Raw genomic sequence first — 22,038 nt, 5'->3', positions numbered from 1 at the left:
CAGGGACCCTGCGGCTCGGGGAGGGACGCCCCCTGGCCCAGCCTGGACTCAGGTCACACTCTAACCCACGTGGGCATTCTGGTCACTTGCAGAGATGCCCCCGCCTTGCCTGCACCCAGAGCCATGTGAGACCCTGCAGAAGGTGAAGAATGTCCTAGAACAATGCAAGTCCTGCCACGGCTGCCCCAAGGAGCCAGGGTCCCCGGGCGTCCACGGGGCATCCGGTCACGCGAGCTCGCCGGACACCAAGGAGCCCTCCTTCCGCCTGGACGCCGGGGATGCCCGGGTCGACCCGGAGGCCCTGGGCTCCCTGCTGCAGTTCCTGGACAAGCCCGGCTTCGAGGCCGGCTTCCAGGGCCTGTACGGCCTCTCCCCGCCCGGGCTGCACGGCGTGTTTGGAGGCTTCACCGACGACGAGGAGCTGGCCCGGCTTCTGGCTGAGGCCCGGGGGGTGGCCAAGAAGGCCGGGCTGCCCATGGCCCTGGCCAGGCTCTGCTTCCTGCTGGGGCAGCTGTGCGTCCGGCGGCTGAAGCTGTCCCAGGCCCGCGTGTACTTCGAGGAAGCCCTGGGGGCGCTGGGGGGCCGCTTCGGGGACCTCGTCCTGGTGGCGGCCGTGTACACCAGCCTGGCCGCCGTCCACCTGCGGCAGAAGAACAGGGAGAAGTGCGCGCAGGTGGTGCCCAAGGCCTTGGCCCTGCTCCTGGGGACGCCCGGCCACGTCGGCGGCTCCGAGGCCGAGTCGGGGCTCCTGAAGCTGGGCCTGCGGAGGGCTATCGGCGCCCGCAGCCCACAGGCCGAGGCCCGGGCCTGTTTCCTGCTGGCCAAACACCACGCCCGCGACAAGCGGCCCGAGGAGGCCCTGCCCTACCTGGAGAGGCTGCTGCAGCTGCACGGGGCCTCGGGGGCTCCGGGCGCCTCGTGGCCCGTAGACTGCTACCTGCTGCTGGCGGACGTCTACAGCCGCAAGTGCCTCCCGCACCTGGCGCTGAGCTGCGTCAAGGTGGCCTCGCGGCGGGCGCGGGGCTCGCTAGACAGCGCGCTCCGGAGCGCGGCCCTGGTCCTGCGGGACAGCCCCCAGCTCCCCCGCCTCCCCGCCCAGCTCGCCCCCTACCTCCTGCAGGCCCTGGCCTCCCCGGCCTCGGGCGCGGGGCGGGCGCTGCGCGGCCCCATCTACGCCAGCCTGGCCCGGCTGCACAGCCAGCACGGGCGACAGGGCAGGGCCATCGCCTTCATGACGCGGGCCGCGGAGACGGACGCCCAGATCGGCGGCCGCACGGTCGTGGACCGCCTGGTGGCCCTCGCCTGGTTGCACGTGCTTCACAGGCAGATCCCGGCAGCACTGGACATCTTGGAGTCCGTTCTGGAGGCGGCGGTGGCCGCCCTGGACCAGGAAGGCGTGATCGCCAACATGGCAGCTATTGGCCTGAAGAGGATGCGCAGGACCCAGCAGGCGGCCGAGGGCTACCACCGCGCCCTGCGGGTCGCCAGGCGCCTGGGTCGCCAGCGGAACAAGGCGGTGGTCCTGGCCAACTTCGGGACCCTGTGCCTGCAGACCGGCGCCGGCAGGCTGGCCCAGCACTACTTCCTGGAGGCCGTGAAGCTCTTCTCGCGGCTGCCCAGTGGAGAGTGCGGCCCAGACTTCACCCAGGTGCTCCTGCGGCTGGGTCACCTGTGCACCCGCAGGGCCCTCACCCGGCAGGGCAAGTGCTACTACGAGTGGGCCTTTCTGGTCGCCGTGGAGACGGACCATTTGGAGAGTAAGTGTGGGCCACACTGGCTTCCTGGAAAGAAAGAAAACACGTTTTCTTTCCATCTCTGTTCAGAACACACCTGGGGTTTGCGATCCAGAGGCGAGCGGTTGTTTTTGCACTGACAATGCCGAGTACTGGAAACCAGCAGACGTTTGCAGACGCCTTGAGGTGTCCCACACCGGGCCAGATGTCACCAGGGCAAAGGACTCGTCCCAGTCTGCCTGGGACCGTCCCGCTTTGGGCATTGAAAGTCCCGAGGTCGGGAATCCTGGCGGTCTCCGGCAAATGGGCGGTGGTGACCCTGGACGTGGCCCAGGCCAGGCGGGGGCAGCCGTGCCGAGGAGCCACCTGGGCCTTGAATGCTGGGTGCTTTAGCTGGTGCTGGCATCTCCCAGCAGCCCTGCACACCTGGCATCTCCCCTGCACAGAGGGTGCAGGACAGTTGCTTCATCCAACAGCTACTTGTGTGAACACTCCAGGCTCTGTGCGGGGCTCCACCTGCAAAGGGACCCGAGTGGTCCTCACTGGGGGCTGGCGGCCAAGCGTGGGAAACAGATGCCACAAAAGCAGGAGCTCAGCTTAAATATGGGGGCACCAGGCCTCAACTCGTAGGTCGGGGCAGTCTGATTAGTCTGGAACTTGAGGGATGAGGAGGCTTTAGCCAAGCACGGGATGGGGGTCTGGCAGAAGGAGCAGCCAGTGCAAAGGCCCTGGGGTGAGTGAGCTGGGCCTAACCTTAGGTGGGAAGCTAGGCAGGGGCCCAGGAGCCCAGACTGTGGTTTGGTGTTTTTCCTGAGAGCGCTGGGGAGCTACTGAGGGATGTAGACCACTCATTGAGGCTGGAAGGGGTCCCTCTGGACCTCCAGAAGGAACCAAGAGCTGGGTCCCTGACCCTCCCCGTGCCCTCAGGCAGGTCCTGGTGGTGCTTGGCAGTGGAACGTGGACCCCCCCCGTGTGCCTATCAGAAACCTCCTTTGACCCACCTCCCCAAACCCGGGCACTGGGGGATTCAGACTTGGGAATGCAGAGCTGGGGGACCCAGAGGGTCACGTTGTTTGCTCCTCCCCTGTATTGAACAGTGAGGAGACTAAGGGCTAGGGTGACACCCCAGGGTCACTCCGTGCTTGGTCTGGTTCCTTTTTTAGCCCCTTTCAGTAGTTTGTGTCTTCCTAGGATTTGTCCATTCCATCTTGGTTACCTAATTTGTTGGCATACAGCTGTTCATAGCATGCCCTTTATTTCCGTGAGATCGGTAGGAATGTCCCCATTTTCACTCCTGGTTTTAGTGATTTTCATCTTCTTTCTTTTTTTTCTCGGTCAGTCCAGCTAAAGATTTGTCAATTTTGTTAATCTTTACAAAGAACCATCACTGGGTTTCATTGATTTTCTCTATCTTTCTATTCTCTATCATTTTATCATTTCCGCTTGAACTTTTATTTTTCCTTCCTTTTGCTTGCTTTGGGTCTAATTAACTTTTCTTTTTCTAGTTTCTTAAGGGGGAAGTTTAGGGTTTTGATTTGAATTCTTTATTCTTTTTTTGACACAAGCATTTACAGTGATAAAGTCCCTCTAAGCACTGCTTTCTCCGCATCCCCTAAATTGTGGTACGTTGTGCTTTTATGCTCACTCGTCTCAGATATCTTTCAGTTTCCTTCCTCGACCCATTGGTGATTGAGGCATATGCTGTTCACGTATACAGAGCTGTGAATTTCCCAAACTTCCTTCTGTTACTGATTCCTGATTTCATTCCGTTGCACCTGGAGAACACGCGTCACATGATTTCAATCCTTTTATGTTTACAGAGAATAGTTTTGTGATCCAGCCTCTGGTCCTTCCTGGAGAATGTTTGTGGGCACGTGAAGAGCACGTGTTCTGCTGTCGCTGGGGACGTGTTCTGTGGTCTGTTAGGTCTGGTTGGTTCGCCGTGTCGTTCAAGTCTTCTCTTGGCTTGTTCATCCCCGGGTCATTTTTAAGAGTGGAAGCTCCCAACGGTTCCCAACCCTCTGGTTTTAGGAGGGGCAAGTATGGCTGAGGGCTTGGAGCCCGGCTCCATGAAGGAGCGTCGGCTCTGGAATACCGGAGCTGGATCTGAATCCCTTCTCCACCGCATGCCGTGTGCTCCAGCTTTGAACTCGGCTTGCCCCTCTGCCACGGGGGGGTGCCGGCGATCCCTGCCTTGTCCGCTCAATGTGAGGGCAGCCCCTGTTTGGCTGGGAGGAGCTTTGTGAAGCAGAAACAGCACCCTGGCGCGGTGGGAGAGCCTGGCCGGGACGGCCCAGCCTGAGGGTTATAAAAGTGGTCGGTGCTGTCCCTCGAGCCCCTGTGACGTGCCTGGCCTGGCCCTGTCTCGAGATGCTCGCCGGCTGTGTGACCTTGAGCAGGACGCTCAGCCCGTCTGCATGTGCGATGACCCCAGCTCACAGAGGCGGGCGCCCAGCAGGGGACTTTGACCCTGCAAACGTTGCTGCCTTTTCCTTTTGTCTCCCGCCCAGGCCAGCTGCACGCCGTCCAGCGGCTGTGTCACTTCTACAGCACAGTCATGCCCAGTGAGGCCCAGTGCGTCGTCTACCACGAGTTCCAGCTTTCGCTGGCCCGCAGGGTGGCCGACAAGGTGCTGGAGGGGCAGCTCCTGGAGGCCATCAGCCAGCTCTACCTGTCCCTGGGCACCGAGAGGTGAGGGCTGGCCCTGGGGGCGGGAAGGGTGGTGAGGATGCTGGACCGCCATCCTGGGACAGCCCCTCCTCAGGGGCCATTTCATCCCTTAGGGTCAGACGGGCTCTGGGCCAGCAGGCCTGGTCTCACCCCCAAGGGAGGCAGAGCATGTGCTTCTGGACCTTTCTTCCTGCCGTGGTGGCTTCTGGAAGCTGACCCCGCTCTGCCCTGAGTCTTTTCTCGCTGGCCCAGCTCTGGGCAAGGTAGTCTGGTCCTCGTTTGTCCCCTCAGATGTGAGGACAGCAGCCACGTGTGCCCAGAGGATTCTCATCCACTGGAGACAGCTGACTGTCCCACCTGCTTCCCTGGGACAGGATTTCAGAACCACATGTGAGGAAGCCCACCCAGAGCGTCCTGACCGGGGGTGGGTCACAAATGGCTGGACCACACAGCCTGCAGGCTGGCAGAGTCTCACAACAACCCCTCCAGCGTGGGGGCTCCCCGAGGGCAGGGAAGGAGCCAGGTTCCCCAGGACTCAGATGTGCCAGTCTTGGCCTCCGCTTCTCATCCTCGGGCCTCGGTTTCACAGCAGGGCCAATGGGCCAGCGACCTAGATCGCTGCTCCACAAAGTGGGGACCCCGGGTCAGCAGCCTCCACATTGCCGGGGCGCTGGTTGGAAATGCACATTCCCAGGCCTCACTCCAGACTTCCTGAGTCAGCAGCTCTGGGAGCAGAGCCCTGCGATCTGTGTCTGAACAGCCCCCCTGGGCGGTTCTGATTTTCCCTTGGCCTGATAACCAGTAGCCTGGACGATCTCTAAATTTCTGCCCAGTGGCCGCAATCCCTGCTGCGTCTGGAAGTGACACGGGCCTGTGTTTGGGGAAGTGAGGCAAACGGACAGCACACTCCTCCTCCCTTGAGGCTGCCCGCTTCCATCCCAAGGGCCTCCTTCACCTTTGCTGGACGAGTTGCTGTATGTTCATCCCGGATCTCCCAACAGCCTGGGAAGGGCAGACTCTTTTCCTGCTCCTGACGTTTCAGGTCCATGCTCACCAGACGGCCCTGGGGAGAGCCCCATCCGCTCCATGTGGGCGGCCGGCCTGGGAGACCTGTTCTGACCGCCCACATCTAATTCCAGGGCCTACAAATCCGCGCTGGACTACACCAAGCGCAGTCTGGGGATATTCATCGACCTGCAGAAGAAGGATAAGGAGGCACACGCCTGGCTGCGGGCGGGGAAGATCTACTATATCCTCCAGCAGAACGAGCTGGTGGATCTCTACATCCAGGTGCGAGGGCTCCGGGCGTGTGCGCGCGGTCACTCACCCACCCGCCCGCTCATCCCTAAGCCGCCGCGTGCCAGGTGCCCGCGCCATCTCCCACCGCCCCAGACCTCCAGCATCTTCCGTAACCAACTGAGCTCTGGGGACAGTGCCCCCGACTGTGTTGGTACACAGCAAGCGCTCGATAAGTGTGCAAATGTTGGGGCTTCCCTGGTGGCGCAGTGGTTGAGAGTCCGCCTGCCGATGCAGGGGACGCGGGTTTGTGCCCCGGTCCGGGAAGATCCCACATGCCGCGGAGCAGCTGGGCCCGTGAGCCATGGCCGCTGAGCCTGCGCATCCGGAGCCTGTGCTCCGCAACAGGAGAGGCCACAGCAGTGAGAGGCCCATGTACCGCAAAAAAAAAAAAAAAAAAAAAAAAAAAAAAAGTGTGCAAATGTTGTACCCACTCAGCTGTCACACAGGACCTGCTTCAGCAGCCCACAGCATTTCTCCTTAAAAAGCACATTTATCACAGAAGCTCCGTTTTTTGACAGTTTCTCAAACATGACGTGATTTGTGACTAATTGAGAGACCCAAGAGCCTTGTGGGGTTTTTTCCTTTTTGGGCACCTGCTGTGTACCTCCCCTGGGCCAGGCCGGGGTTGATGAACCAGATCAGTAGCTGGCGGCTGGTGGAGGGTACAGCCTCCTCTACAAGCAGTGCTGCCTGGGGCCAGGGCTGCGGCACAGAAAGGAGCGGGGGGTGCACTCGGTCAGCCTGGGGTCACGGAGGCTGTTTGAACTGTAGGGCGGTGGTAGGCATATGGGGTATTCCTGCACCAGGACTCATAGGTGCAAAGGCCCAGCGGTGCCCGGGAGTGCAGCAAGGTCAGGGCTGCGAGCCGCTGGGTGTGGCTGGACTGCGGACCAGGGCCGGTCCCCTCAGTCACTCGGCGTTTTTTTTCCGAGCACCTACTATGCGCCAGGCATGTGCGAAGCCCTGGACGCAGCAGAGGAGCGAGAGCCTCAGTCCTCTGGCAGGAGAGACGAGTGGACGTGCGGTCGGGTGTCTCTAAGTGCTTGGGAGGGAAAATAGGGGGGCCCAAGGAGCCAGGATTTGGGAGCCCCAGGTGAAGCCGAGCAGAGGATGCTGTGGTCTGGGCATGGCTGGCGGGATTCGGAGGCTGGCTCTGAGTTCCGTCCCAAGTGCCTCCCCAGCCCACACGTGCTGGCTCCTGGGGCCTCAGCTGGAAAGGCCTCCTCCTGGGACACAGGGCTTAGATGATTTGTCCTCATGCCAGCAGGTGACGAGGGCCCCGCATGCACAGGGACTGAGGTGTATGAGAGGAAAGAACCCTCACTCCGTGTCAGTGTGATAGAGGGTCCCGGGCGGCCGGCAGGTGGCTGTGAGCTTCCCCCAGCGGGCCCGGCCACCTCGCCCTGCCGGGTCACTGGGGGACCCATGAGAGTTTCTGCATCCCCACAGGTGGCACAGAACGCGGCCCTGTACACAGGGGACCCCAAGCTGGGGCTGCAGCTCTTTGAGGCAGCTGGAGACATCTTCTTCAACGGGACCTGGGAGCGGGAGAAAGCTGTGTCCTTCTACCGGGTGAGCGGCGGCTGTGGGTCCAGGCTGGTGGGCCTCAGGGGGCATCCCTCCTGGAAGCAGCATCCCCCACGTACGTGTTTAGTTTCCCAGTGGTTTGGTCAGGGATGACCTTGGCCCCCATCCCCAGCCTGGGAGGGACAGAGCAAAGAAGGACCATCGTAGGACATGCATCCCCGTGATCCAAACAACCCTGGGATGCGAGGACTGTCCCCGTTTTACAGATGAAGAAACAGGCTCAGAGAGGCACAGGGGTGTGCCTAAGGACACACAGCACATCAGGGGGAGGACCCGGACCAGGGCCAGGTCTGCACGTGCCTGCCAGGGAGGGCAGCTTCTCCCCGTCCATCTACCCAGCTCGTGCGTGTGGCTCAGCCCCAGGGGACAGATAAACGCGGCGTATTTAGAGCCTAGAGGGGTGTTGGACCTTCCTGGTCAGGCGCCCACCACCCAGGAGGGTCAGGGCTGGTCTGAGTGTGTGTGGTGTAGCTCGATGGGCAAGGCTCACACCCAGCTTACTCACGGCCCAGTGACGCTGGGGGTGTCACACCACTCTGAGCTGGCCTTTCCTGCGGGGGCAGAGCTGTGTAAAGCTCCAGTGGGTTAGTGGGGGCTCTGAGGAGGGTACCGGGCCTGGCTGGCTGCTGCGGGCGGAGGCCTGACCCGCCCGCCTGTGCTCACAGGACAGGGCGCTGCCCCTGGCCGTGAACACGGGGAGCCAAGAGGCCGAGCTGCGGCTCTGCAACAAGCTGGCAGCGCTGCTGGCCGAGACGGAGGCGCCGCAGGAGGGCCTGGAGTTCGCCCACACGGCCCTGGCACTCAGCATCACCCTCGGTAAGCCGCACCCCGGGCCCAGGGCCTCCACCCCTGAGGTCTGAGCGCGGCCGCGCGTCTCCTGGACTGCAGGCGCCTCTCCCGCGGGCCAGGCTGCTGAGACGGGCAGCAGCGCACCCGCCCCGCCCGCCCACCCGGGGTCTCAGGAAGCGCCGCAGGCTGGACCAGCAACGCCAGCTCTGCGGCTCCCCCGCTGCCCCCCACCTAGCTGACCATGAGGCTGGCCAAGGTGCCGGGCGGGCCCACCCCGTGCCTTTCTGCCTGCTGTCCCCTCCCGCTGTCCCTTCCCCACTCGCCACCAGCAGCCTCTGCTGGCTGGCCAAATCCCGGTCCCCTTTCCAGAGGCCAGTCCCTCAATGCCCGGCATCCCTCCGTGCCTAATGTCTTCCCCGAGACAGGGGGCCCAAGAGGGCTGGGCACACAGTAGGTGCTCAGCAGGGGAGTCCTGGAAGGGGGGGGATCTTGGAGACAGCCTCGTGTGGTGACTCCCCGAGGACGGGGTAGGGGCCGCTGACTGTACAGCGGGAGGCCAAAGGTCGTGTTTGCAGGTTGACCAGAGCCCTGGCACCTGCAGGTGCACAGACTGCAGGACTTTGGGTTCTCCAGTCAAAACAGTAACCAAAGCCCCCCGTCCAGGAGGGTCCGTGCAGGCCCAGAGCCAGGGCAGCGTGATCCATGACTCTGCCGCATCCCTGAGGAAGAAAGGGAGCGGGCCTTATCAGGTCCCCTATGCAGGTGGGAAAGTGAGTCTGGGGCCAGGAAGGGGCCGGCTGGAGCTCGGAGACGGTGACGGCCGGGTGCTCCTGGCTGGCCTGTGCCCTGCCACCCTGAGCAGCCGTGTCCTCACTCGGGGCCCCTCCCTGCATCCCCAGGGGACCGGCTGAACGAGCGGGTGGCCTACCATCGGCTGGCCGCCCTGCATCAGCAGCTGGGCCACGGGGAGCTGGCCGAGCACTTCTACCTCAAGGCACTCTCGCTCTGCACCTCGCCACTGGAATTTGACGAGGAGACCTTGTACTACGTGAAGGTGTATCTGGTGCTCGGCGACATCATCTTCTACGACCTCAAGGTGGGGGGTGCAGGCAGGGCTGGGACGCTGGGGCGAGGCAGCCATCGTGCACCCACACCGGGGAGGCCTGGGTCCCGGTGGTCTCCCCGGAGCTCTGGGCTTCCTGTGACGAGCAGGCGAGGCCAGCGGACACTCTCTGAGTCCCCCCTGTGGGTCAGGCCCTGCCCTCTAGAGCTCAGGGTCAGTGCAGGAGGCTGACGTGTGAACGGATGATGCAGCCATCGGGTAAAGGACAAAATGGAGCGTAGTGGCGGCGGGGGGCTCCTGGAGGAGGTGACTGCAAAGCTGAGTCTCGAGAGTCAAGCAGGAATTAGCCACAAAATAATGGGGGAGGGGGATAAAGACACTCCTGGGGCAGGGGAAGGGTCACCGTCATTCCCAGAGACCCATGTTGCAAGGTGCAACCCAAACCCTGGCATCTCCTCCAGGAAGTTTGGCAGTCTGTGCAGAGCGCTTCCTTCCTGGAATCCTCACATCACTTGGATGCGGGTAGGGGCACTATTATCACCTCACTTCACAGAGAGGGAAACTGGGGCTCAAGGTGGGGTGCCACAGGTTTTATGGCAGGGATACCACTCAAGCACCCTGGCTGAGCCGCTGCCCTGTCAGAGCTGCAGGACTGGGAGGAGAAGGGGACCGCTTTTCCATTTGTCTCTGAGCCCCGCAGTGGATGCAGACAAGGGCCTGGAAATGTCTCCTCTATTGTTCCCCGCCACTCCCCGTACGGGCAGACACCCCGCATCACCCCCACTCCGGGTCTAGCACAGCACCTTCACAGTGTCCCCGCTCTGTGTTGGCTGAGGGGTGAGGGTGCCCCAGCCCAGGGGCTGAGCACTTCCCTTTCCCCTCCCCAACTAATGGCATCTAGGAGCTGGGGTGGCCCTGGAAGATCCCCCACTCCCTGCAGGTGACCCCCAGTCCCCTGCCTATAGGGCAGACCAGCCTGTGCACTGGTGACACATGGTGGTTAGAAGTGGTCACTGCAGCCTCTGCTATGTCAGAGCCAGGCAGTGCTGGGGGATCCCAAGGGCAGTGATGACCCCTGCAGCTGAGCCCCGCCGGGGTCCAGGCTCCGTGCTGTCCGGGCTCCGTGCTGTCCGGGCTCCATGCTGTCCGATCTCCGTGCTGTCCGGGCTCCGTGCTGTCCGGACTCCGTGCTGTCCGGGTTCCATGCTGTCTGGGCTCCGTGCTGTCCAGGCTCCTTGCTGTTCAGACTCCATGCTGTCCAGGCTCCGTGCTGTCCGGGCTCTGTGCTGTCCAGACTCCGTGCTGTCCGGGCTCTGTGCTGTCCGGTCTCCGTGCTGTCCGGGCTCCGTGCTGTCTGGGCTCCATGCTGTCCAGGCTCCATGCTGTCTGGGCTATATTCTGTCCAGACTCCGTGCTGTCCGGGCTATATTCTGTCCAGACTCCGTATTGTCCGGGCTCCGTGCTGTCCAGACTCGGTGCTGTCCGGGCTCCGTGCTGTCCGGTCTCCGTGCTGTCCGGGCTCCGTGCTGTCCGGGATTTGTGTGGTTGGCTCTTCAAATGCTTTGCTGTAGGAGGAGCTGGTGAGCCCACAGGACAGGGTGGAGACTGAGGCCAGGAGTGGGTAGCTAATTACGGTAGAATGAGGAATAGCGCGCTTGGCCTTCAGCACCTGGGACTCTGCAGCCCTGTGGCCCTGCGGGCATGGGCCTCCGAGACTCACACCCTGGCACCCTGGCACCCTGGGGCCCTGCGACCCTGCTCATTCTCTCCACATCAGGGCCCCCCTCCTGGGCGGGGGGCCTGGTGGTGGAGCGACTGGGGCCAGCCTCTCCTGAGCCAACCTCTCCGTTCGCCCCGAGCCCTGTGGCCCTGGACGGCCTGAGGATAGGGCCACATCGAGCACGTACCACCCCCGATTCTGCATGATCACTTCCGTACCTCAGCAAGGAGCCGTGTGAGGTTCCTCAGCTCAAAACAAGAAGGGGAAACTGAGGCTGGGGAGGTGAACAGATTTACCCAAGATGGGGAAGGGGGGGTGAGCCAGGCCTGGGTCAGTTCCAGACCCCAGGTATCTGATCTAAGCCCAGGCGGAGCGCTCGCTGGCCTCTGACGCTGGGAGGGAGCCCTGGGGACGGGGGCTAATCCCTCCACGGTCACTCCGGGCAGGAAGGAAAGGGCAGGGCTGCAGCTGAGGCCAGGTTCCCTTGGCCGGGCAGCTGGGGTCAAGGGGCAGAGAACGCCTTCGCTTCCCTCCAAATGGGCTTCCCAGGCTGTGCTGCCATCCACAGCCTCACCGTGATCGCCCTGCCAAGGCCACGCCTGCCTTTACCATGCTGAGGCCTTGGCATTCCCTCACCTCCCATCCTTCTCCACGTGCCCAGGAGGGAAAGCGGCCCCCTCGTGCCCTGTGTGTGACCCAGGGGCTCTCCTGCTTGGGGCAGGGGTGGGAAGGAGAAAGAGGACCTGGACAGAGGCAGGACCATCTTTAGCCTGTGTGTGGTGGGTCATAGCTGAAAGAGTGAGGCTTGGACTAGGAAAGATTTGAGTGTGAATTCTGGGTCTGCCACCCGCTAGCCTCTACACACACATGTGCACACATGCACAGGAATGCACACCACCACCCCCAACCGCCCACTCTGGCCAATTCCTTCCATTATTTGAGATGCCTCCTCCTCCAGGAAGCCCTCCCATCCCACCTCAGGCTGAGTCAGGTGCTTCCCAGGCTCCCACAGCTTCCCTCTGTTTCAGCGCTGGTTGACCCTTGTGGTCCTGTAGTTCCAGAATCAGCCGTGTTGGCCTCCCCGTCCCTGCCATCCACACAGGGTCCTGTGCCTGGCCGGGGCCGGGGCTGGGACAGTGTCACTGAACTGCTACACACACCTGCTTTAATTGTCATCTGGGTCCTTGCTCGGCGGGGGGCGGTGCGGGGGAGTGAGGGGCCAGGGCTGGTGACTTTGGACTTTGTCCTCTGTCCTGGGCAGGCATTGTGAGCAGGGGGTGGCCAGGCTGGGTTTGGGTTTAGAGCAGTCCCTTGGGTGACCTTGGGTGGAGGACCTGGGGATGCTGGGGTGGGAGACAGGAGTTGGCGGGAGTGGGGGAACATCCCAGCCTGGGGACGTTGGGTTTGAGGCAAAGATGTGTCTGAAACGGGATCCCATGACCTGGGGGGAGGCACGCCCCCTTGGAGCTGCAGGGGATTCTGAGATGACACCCGTGAGCGGCTTTGCGCTGGGCCTGGCCTGGGGAAGGGCGTTCGTGCTGGCATCAGTGTGGACGTGGGCTGGAGGGAGTCAAGCCGTGGCCACCCTGGGCCGGGGTAGCCCTGCTGGGGGCTCTCAGAGCAGCCGGTCAGACCCCAGCTCAGCTCAAGGGGAAGCCACAGATGTCCCCCCAGTTCCCAGGGGTGAGCAGGGAAGAGGCTTCCAGGACGAGGGGATGCTGGGTGCTACGAGGTTCGAGACCCTGGCTCCAGGAAGGGGGAGGACCAGTGGGTCTAGAGCACAGGAGGGACCAGGGTCACCGAGACACCAGTCCAGGCCCCCGCAGACCTCCAGCCGCTCTCAGGCAGCCCCGGGAACAGGTGGGCGCCTCCTTGGGGGAAGCATGCGCGGCCAGCCCAGAGGCACTGAAGCTGTGGCCCGTCTGGGGCGATGAAGCGTCCTGTCCCCCTGGAGCCCTGTCGTGGGCCCAGCCCCGGGGTTGGAGAGGCAGGCAGGGCACAGCCTTGGGGGAGACAGCTCCCCCAAAGCACCCGGTGCGGAGCTGTCCCATCGATTACATGCCGTGTCCCCTGCAGGACCCGCTCGACGCGGCCGGGTACTACCAGCTGGCACTGGCAGCGGCCGTGGACCTGGGCAACAAGAAGGCGCAGATGAAGATCTACACGCGCCTGGCTGCCATCTACCACAACTTCCTCCTGGACCGGGAGAAGTCCCTGTTCTTCTACCAGAAGGCTCGGACCTTCGCCACCGAGCTTAACATCCGCCGGGGACACCTGGCCCCTGGGCGGTGTTGCGGGCGGGCGGCCTGGCTGGTCCCCGGGCCCCCGTCCTGAGCCATGGCCTCCGTCTGTCCCAGTGTCTCAGGGGGCTCGCTTCCTGGGAAATGCGGGCACGAGGGCAGGGGTCAAGTAGCAATAAATGTTTTTTGCCGAAAACTGGAGTCCTCAGGCTCCCCTCCCTGGGCTGCCTCCTGGGGAGTGTCTGGGGACTGGGCCCTGTCCCCGGGGGCCACCCTGCTGCTGCATCCCGTCCTCGGGTATGAGCGGGCAGGACTGTGAGTCTAGCCGACCCAGGCCAGGTCCCCCCAGCCAGTCACTCACGGTGTGGCTTTGGGCAAGTCCTCCCCTCAAACCCCAGTTTCAGGTGGTGGGATTCCCTGGGCCTCTTCTCCCTTCCCTGGACCCTCACTGAATGTCCAGCATTGTGCTCTGTCTGCCTTTAATTCTCAAAGCACCCTGTGAGGTCGGGACTGTTATATGTGTTTATAGTTGAAGAAACAGAGGCACAGAGAGGTTAGGTCTGTTGTCTGAAGTCACACAGCAGGTAGGTAGGGGCAGAGCTCCAGAGCCCAGCATAGTAACCACTGCACCACTCTGCCAGCCTGCCCCATGTGATGTGTCCCATTAGGACCCAAGGGCGGGTACATGGCTCCATACCTCTCTACCCCAGTTCTGTGTCCTGAAAGTGATGGAGACGGGAGAAGGGGGTCCAAGTGCCCCCCACCTGGCTGTCCTCCTGCCCAGCCTGGCCAGTCCCACCTCCAGCCCCCAGTCAGCCCTCAGGACACGTAGTGTCAGGGCCTCCAGCCCGACGTGTAGTCCACTGCTGAGTGTATTTAAAGGCTTACCTGGGCCGTCTACCCCAGCCCTCCCCGCCCTCTCTCTCCCCTTCCCTCCCAGCAACCCGCCAAGGACCAGGAATCTAGGCAGGGTTGAAATCAGCTCCCTGACTTCCAGACAGGGTGCCAGGTTCAGAGGCCTTGGGCATCCCCAGTGGCTCTCACCCACCCCACAGCACTATTCCAAGCTTCTCTCTCACTCTGTCTCTTTTTTTTTTGGCTGTGTGGCATATGGGGTCTTCGTTCCCCGATCAGGGATTGAACCCATGCCCCTGCGGTGGAAGCTTGCATTCTTAACCACTGGACTAACCAGAGGAGTCCCGAAGCTTCTCTTTTTGATGAGGTGAAATGCACATAACATAAAATTAACCATTTGAAGTGAACAATTCAGTGGCAATTAGGGCATTCGCAGGGTTGCGGAACCACCACTCTGTCTAGTTCCAAAACATTTTTGTGTCCCCAGAGAAATCTCCTGGACCGTGAAGCAGTCATTGTACTTCCCATCCTCCCCGTTAACAGAAAAAAACGGAGCCTGGAGAGGGGTTCCCGAGGCAGGAGAGCCCTGGTTTGGTTTTGCGCCCGGGATGCAGCGCCTGGAAGGCCCGGGGAAGGAGGGCAGGGGGGCTCCATCATCCTTCCTCTGGTCCTGGGGTGGGTCGGGGAGCCCCAGAGCGGCCCCACCGCGCTGCAGGCCCCTCCCAGGCCTCCCCCACCAGGGGGCAGCAGAGAGCTTCCAGAACTGGCACCTCCTGGGGGAAGGAGCTGGTCCCAGCAGAACTGCCAACAAACCTTCTATCTAACCTTGACCCCAGCCTGCCTTCTCTGTGGGCTGGGCGGGTGTGGAAGGTAGGAGGAGGCCAGCTGTAATTGGAAACGCGGAGGCGGGATGACCTGCGCTGGATGCAGCAGGAAGCCCCATCGCAGTAACCCCAGGGACACAGCTCTCTGAGGTCATGGGCCTGTAGCCTCGCCGCATGGGCTGGGGACGGTGGCCGGCTCACTCCTGGCCCACCACGTGCCTCGGAACCCGTGCCTTCCCTGACCTTCCACAAGCTGTCGTGCCCCTGCCCCTCCCGCCTGGAGTCCCGGCCCCTCACCCCAGGCCCACCCCGGGGGCTCTGGCCTCCTGGGACCCCTTGCTCTCGGGTGGCAGACCTGGAGGTCCAGGCGAGGCTCGTTGTCCAACATCTGGGTTCAAATACCAGCTCCCCACTTGGAGGCTGTGGGCTTTGGGGTGAGAAGGGTTATTTCTCTGAGCCCCAGTTTGGTCGCAGCTGAAACGAGGCTGATAATCCCTGCATCTGGGTTGAAGTGAGTATTCGAGAGGCAGGGGGCTCAGCGCACTGTCAGGTCCAGGGCCAGTGGTGGCCTGTTTCCTATTAACGGTGCTTATTGCTACGGGAAGAGCTCCAGGAACCGCAGGCCGCAGGGTCCTGAACCAAAGTTTGAGTCACTCTGATCGAGTCGCTCAGCCTCTCAGACCCTCAGTCTCCTCCGCATCTGTGACCAAAACCAAACCCTACCTCAAGGTTCTGAGCATGAAGAGAAGCTGTGTGCCTGCACACAGTAGGTACGCAGAACCGTGGCCAACCCCCCGCTTGTGGCCAAGGCGAGAAGCAGGCGGCTGGAGGCCAGCGCGTGGCTGGCTTGGGCCCCAGGCCAACTGGGCTCCGATGCTTCTCTGTTCCTTTGGTGGCCGGGGCCCCGGGCAGCAAGGCCCCAATCTCCTCTTTCAGCAGAGTAGGCGTGAGATGGGCATGCGTCTGGCACACAGTAGGCACACAGCCCAGAAGCCCTGCTGCCCCGGTTTTAGAAACAGTGTCTCCACTGGGTCCATCCAGTCACCTTCTCACTCGGGTTCACTGCGTACATGCTCAGTAACGACCGTGGGCCAGGCACAGGGCTGAGCCATGGAAGCAGGGAGAAGGGGCCCCTCCTGGAGGAGTCCCCGGGGCTGGGGATAAAAGTCGCGCTCCTTGTGGGGGGGTCCCTGAAGACTCTCCCACTCACTTTCCCAAACAGAGAAGGAAAGCAACCTGCCCAGGGTCACACGGCACCCTTCCTGACTGCGAGGCCCTAAAGCTCCCTGCCAGCACGCTGTCTCCACCCTTGGAGAACCAAGTCCAGGTTGGCCCCTAGCTTTGCAAGAGGAAACTGAAGCTCAGAGAGGGAGAGTGACCATCTCAAGTGTGCGCATATCTGTCATCTTCATCATCATGGTGGAGCCACAGCAACCCATCACCTCCGAATAAGGGGCGGGTGGGAGCTGCAAGGAGGTGGGTGTGTCTCGGCATGAAGCTGAATTCTCCGGCTGAGTTCTCAAGAGAAGGGGAAGCTTACCTAAGGGAGAAGGGCGCTCTCCATCAGCAGAGGGCTTCGAGCAGGCCACGGAAGGTCTTCCTCCCGAACGGAGGAGAGGTGGGTCTAGGCTGCTCTGAGAGCGTTCAGGGGATGTAAGATGCCCCTCGGACTAGGGTCTGCACCACCCGTGATCCCACCGCATCTTGGGGGAGTTGAGAGCAGTCAGCTTGTGCTTCCTTGGGTGCCCAGCGCCTGGCTGGGGAGGGGCTGTCAGTCACAGGCTGTGTAGGTGGTGGGACCTGTCGGCAGCCGGGTGGGGGTCTGTTTGTGCAAGGTCAAGTCCAGGCTGTACCTCCCTCCAACCTGGTGTGACCTGAAGCACCCAGCAGAAGGCACCCTTCATGTCTCCTCCATAGGCCAATGTGCTCTGAGCCTCATTTTTCTCATCTGTAAAGGGGGTACATTTCTCGCCAGACTGTTAACAAGAGTAACAACAGCATAAACACCTAGCATTTTCTCCCAGGCTTAAGGTCACCAGGGCTGAAGTGAAGGAAGATGATGACGTGTTTTCACCCAGAGGGAAGGCAGAATTCCATGACCGCGGGTGGAACCCGTGCCCCCTGCACTGGGAGTGCAGACTCTTAACCACTGGACCGCCAGGGAAGTCCCAAGGCAGAATTCCATGACCGGGGGTGGAACCCGTGCCCCCTGCACTGGGAGTGCAGACCCTTAACCACTGGACCGCCAGGGAAGTCCCAAGGCAGAATTCTAAAAGGGCCGGTATAATCTGAGTGAAACAGGGAATGTGATGGGATTTCACTCCCATAATTAGGTAATGTATGTGCAAAGGTGAAGACTTTGCAGATGTAATTAAGGTCTCTAATCAGCTGACTTTGAGTCACTCAGACAGGAATTACCCTGGGTGAGCCTGATCTAATCAGGTGAGCCCTTTAGAAGGGGGTCCAGCCTTCCCTGCGGGGAGAGATTTGAAGCTGCAGAAATTCTCCTACAGGCTTGAAGAAGCAAACAGCCATGGAGTGAAATTCCTATAGAGGGGGCCACATGGCAAGAAGCTGAGTGGTTCCCGGCTGGTAGCCCTCAAGGGTGTGGGGACCTCTGCCCTGCGACCACAGGGGACCGAATTTTGCCAACAACCACGTGGCTTTGAAGGGGCCCCTGATTCTCAGATGGGGTCACAGCCCAGCTGACACCTTGAATACAGTCTGCTGGGACCCTGAGCAGAGATCTCTGCCAACTCCTGACCACAGAAAGTGTGAGATAATAAATGGATGTGCTTTTAACCCCTACGTTTATGAGTATTTATTATGAGGCACGGATAACGAATACCAAGGCCACGCCCCAGGTGTCCCTGCAGCCTGGAGCCCCACTTTGAAGGACCCATGTTCTGGCCTCCCCGCAGACCTCCATCCTCACCCTCCCACAACACACCTACCCATGCTCTCCAGCCTCTACAAGTCCATGTGTGAGGCCTTGAAGTTCAGCTTCTGCACCAGGAGTAAAGGTGGGGGTGGGGGCCCCGGGGGTCAGGACCCCAGGCTCTCAGCCACCCTCCAGCACAGCTGCAGCCCCCGGGGCAGCCTGGGCTTCAGGGCCTCCCTCATGGAGCGGGGTGGCCCTGGATCCATGGGCATGAGGGGCTCTGAGGGGCCTCCCTCTCCCCCAGGCGCAGCCGCTTGTGGTGCAAGCACGGCCCCTGCTTGCCCAGGACTGAGCTCAATAGGCCAGCCATCTCCCCCGGCCAGAACCAAAATTTCACAATCCCTGTGGCTTCGGGCTGGGTTTGCCCTGTGTCCCAGGAAGGGGAATGCAGGGTCGGGGCGTCTCCAGGAAACGGGGGCCGTCCCTCCGGGAACACACAGACAGGGTGGGCTCCACGTCTCTGACGGCTCCGGGTGCCCCATCCTCAGGGTGTGGAGACCTCTCCGGGGACCTCTCAATCTGGGGAGGCCGTGAGGCTAGGGGAGAGCGGGGCTGGGATTCCAGAGAAGTCAGAGGGAGGGAGAAACAGCTCTTGCAACACTGGTATCTCAGGCTCCTCCGGCAGGCTCGCCCCTCGGGGAGGGCAGCGCGAGTGGCAGGTCCCCTCACCAGGACTGGGACAGGCCCAGGATCAGGCCCCCTTCTCCCCTCCACCCCGTGGGGCAGCCCCTGCCTGCATCGCGCATCCCGCCGTGAGCCGGCTGCTACCCAGGCGGCCGGGCAGCCCCCTTGAGGCCAGCAGGCAGGACCCCGCAGAGCGCGGTCACGGCTGCACACCACAGGCTTTGCTGTCCGGCACGAGGAGACACGCCTGTTCCCGACATGGCCTGGATCCGGGAGCCGAGTTGGGGGATGGGCGGGCCTGGACGTCTGCTTTCCTGGACACGGCCAGAGGGCCCCGCCCGGGACGGGGTGGCCGAGATGGAGAGGCCCCTGGGGACAGCCCTCTGTGTGCGGATGGGTCCTGGCTGGAAGGAGGCCAGGGCCTCCGTGAGCTCAGCTGCTCACCTCGTGGCCTTTCACAGGCCTTGATGTCTCACCCCAGTCCCCAGCCGACAGAGCGAAGGAAGACCGCAGCGGGTGCAGGAAACGCATTGCGCGTTCTTTCACCCGACCCGCGATAAAGCCTCTCAGCAAATAAGAAGCAGACCCCCTCGACCTGAGAACGATTTTCTACCATATTTAGTGGAGCCTAAGACGTGTTCCCCGTAAGTTCAAGGATGAGGCCAGGTGGCCTCCGCCACCACTTCTAGTCCATATCGCTTTGAAGGTCCCAGACAATGTAGCAAACCAAGGAAAAAGAAATAGGCTTAAAGGTTGTTAAAGAAGAAACAAACGGCCATTATTCACCAATGGAAACTGTTTACACAGAAAACCCCAGGTGACTCTCAGACAGCTCTTAGGATTATTACGAAGCCAAGTTTCCTGGGAAAAGAGTGAACAAAAGTCAATTTCGTTCCTACAGACATGAGTTAGGAAATGCCATTTGGAAAATCATACAGTTCAGAATCCTTGCCCTATAAGACCCAATGGTTTATTACAAAGTTACTTCATGGATACAGGGTAGTATTGGGACAGGGATAAAGAAATAACTATGGAAAAAATCAAAAGCCTAGAATTGAACTACCCAGCATGTGGACACGTTATAAAGTGTGCAGATCTTCAGGGAGAAGTTAGGTATTTGAGTTACCACCTAAGGACACTGAGTTGCCCACCTGTGAAATGCTATCCCTACCTCACAGCCTCCTCAAATACCCATTCCTGTCAGGTTAAAAACCAAAATATGGGGGCTTCCCTGGTGGCGCAGTGGTTGAGAGTCCGCCTGCTGATGCAGGGGACACGGGTTTGTGCCTCAGTCCGGGAAGATCCCACGTGCCGCGGAGCGGCTGGGCCCGTGAGCCATGGCCGCTGAGCCTGCGCGTCTGGAGCCTGTGCTCCACAACGGGAGACGCTGCAACAGTGACAGGCCGGCGTACCGCAAAAAACAAAAAAAAAACCAAAAAAAACCCAAAATATGGAAAGAAGAAATGATGTGAACTTCTTTAAAAAAAAAGAAAAAGAATATTTTCATGAGCCAGGCTAAGGAAGAATGTCTCCAGCAAGACAGAGCACAAGAGGAAAAGATTGATGCTTGTTTACCATTAAAGTTGTAAACCACTGTGCATGAAAAGTCATCTCAGGAAAAAAAAAAAAGCCACAAGCTTGGAGAAGATGTTTGCAATGCATGTATCCAGAGCAGTGGTAACAATGTGTGCGTGTGTGTGTGTGTGCTATGTGTAATGCACATATATGTATATGCACGTGTATATAATACATAATAATATATAACTGTATACACATGTAACTGTATATAAAGATAGATAATCTCAAAACATCATATATAACCAAACACACACACACAGAGTCATTTTACATCAAGGGACAAACATAGAAGCAGACAAATTATGGAAGCAGAAAGCAAATTGGCCAATAGCATTTGCAAAGCCTCAACCAGCAGTCCTGTCAATGAGCTCCGGCCAGTGAGATGCCCGCTCGTCCCAGAGCACCGGAAGCACTGGTGAGCTCACGGACAGGGTAGTGTCTATACACTGCTCCTGAGATTAGGACAGGCACAGCCATTTCCAAGAGCAGTATGGCACCTTCATATACAGCAAACCTCGCACGGGCCCCAGGGACGCGTAGGATTGCACAGAAGTGGCTTCGTGACGGTAAACGTGGCAGAAGGTAACGGACACAGTTCTTCCCTCCCCTCAAGAGGTGGAGTCTCCTTCCCGCACACTGAATCCTGATTGGTCAGGGGAGTGGCTTTGGCCAGCGGGCATTAGCACGTGGGTCGCGAGCAGAGGCTTGAAAAGCGCTGTGCACGGGGGGGAGGGGGGGGGCTTGGCTGCAATGACTTTCACGCGAGAGAGCTGAGCCTCCTGCCGAGCAAAAGGCCACAAGGAGGAGGACCTCCCCGTGAGCCGGGCCGTCCCAGATCGCGCGATCACGCAGCCGCCCGCTGGCCACCGGGGCATGAGAGAGCTCAGCGGCCGCCAGCCAGGCCGGCCCAGTCAGGGCTGCTCGGTGGCTCAGGGACGCCTGAGCTACATAAAAGCGTCATTGTATAGACCCACTAAGTGTTGAGATGGCTTGTTGCGTTGCATCAGTCAGCAAAAGTTGACAGATACAATGAAGAACTGAAGACTTCATCAACATCCAAAGGGAGAATAAAGTGCATCCCGACCTGTGCACTGCGATGCCATCCCGCAGTGAAAGTGAAGGAATCAGGGCCATTATTAGATGAATCTCATAAATACTGATTAAACGAGAAGGACAGGTGGCACACGCTGCACACAGTCTGACACCGCCGATACGACGTTTGTTATCTTGAAACGCTGGTTCAGGTGGCGCAGGTCCTCCCGTCCCGGCCAGTCTCCGGGGTTATGTCCTGCAGTCCAGAGCCTGTCCCTGCCCCGACGGCACCCCTCTCGCCCCCTCTCTCTGCCCCATCTGGACTCGGCAGCACCTGACATGGAGCGGGCTTTGTTTTTAATCCCAGAAGGGCTTGGCTTGGACGGTTCGGAGCAAAGGCTAAAGGGATGAAAACAGTTTTACAATTACAAGCCTAGATTAACAGATGGGAAAAGGTACCACAAAAAGCAGTTCCCTACTAACTTTGGATTAAGGCACCACAGACCGATCAGAGTGACCGAAAGCCAGAACACTGACAACAGCAAATGCTGGTGAGAACGTGGAGCGGCAGGGACTCTCGCTCGCCGCTGGTGGGAACGCGGAATGGCGCAGCCACGTCGGAAGGCAGTGTGGCAGTCTCTTCCAAAACTAAACACACCCTTAAAAACAGGCATAATCAGTTCATAGCGATTATCCTTAGTGACTGAAAGGGGCTCAAGGAATCTTCTGGGGTGCTGGTACTGTTAGGGGGTTTCATAAGGTGCCTGTTTATACGAATGCGTTTGTGAAAATTCATCAAACTGCCTTGCTTACAATGTGTACACGTTTAGGTATGAATGCTACAATTCCTAATAACTAAAACGTAAAAAAAAAAAGTAAATGTTAGACTTGATGGGACTATTCACAAGCCCAGTTTTAAAAATTAAAACGAAACAGGGCTTCCCTGGTGGCACAGTGGTTGGGAGTCCGCCTGCCGATTCTGGGGACGCGGGTTCGTGCCCCGGTCCGGGAAGATCCCACGTGCCGCGGAGCGGCTGGGCTCGTGAGCCATGGCTGCTGAGCCTGCGCGTCCGGAGCCTGTGC

The 22,038-nt window shown here is 60.3% G+C and overlaps 1 protein-coding gene across 10 annotated transcripts in view; it reads left to right on the top strand.

Moving 5' to 3' along the window:
* Nucleotides 1-13,297, top strand: part of SH3TC1 (SH3 domain and tetratricopeptide repeats 1) — a 52,947-nt gene extending 39,650 nt beyond the window's left edge. For all 10 annotated transcript variants that reach the window (XM_032632491.1, XM_032632492.1, XM_032632497.1 and 7 more), the window contains 7 exons: nt 93-1,757; nt 4,244-4,424; nt 5,543-5,693; nt 7,152-7,274; nt 7,955-8,105; nt 8,978-9,174; nt 12,938-13,297. In XM_032632491.1, coding sequence (XP_032488382.1) covers nt 93-1,757; nt 4,244-4,424; nt 5,543-5,693; nt 7,152-7,274; nt 7,955-8,105; nt 8,978-9,174; nt 12,938-13,195 — 2,726 coding nt within the window. In that variant the 3' untranslated portion in view covers nt 13,196-13,297. The remainder of the gene's footprint in view (nt 1-92; nt 1,758-4,243; nt 4,425-5,542; nt 5,694-7,151; nt 7,275-7,954; nt 8,106-8,977; nt 9,175-12,937) is intronic.
* Nucleotides 13,298-22,038: the final 8,741 nt, after the last annotated feature.

Source organism: Phocoena sinus, chromosome 5 (assembly GCF_008692025.1).
Source record: "Phocoena sinus isolate mPhoSin1 chromosome 5, mPhoSin1.pri, whole genome shotgun sequence".
Taxonomy (NCBI): Eukaryota; Metazoa; Chordata; class Mammalia; order Artiodactyla; family Phocoenidae; genus Phocoena; species Phocoena sinus.
This window is presented reverse-complemented; position numbering and strand designations above follow the sequence as displayed.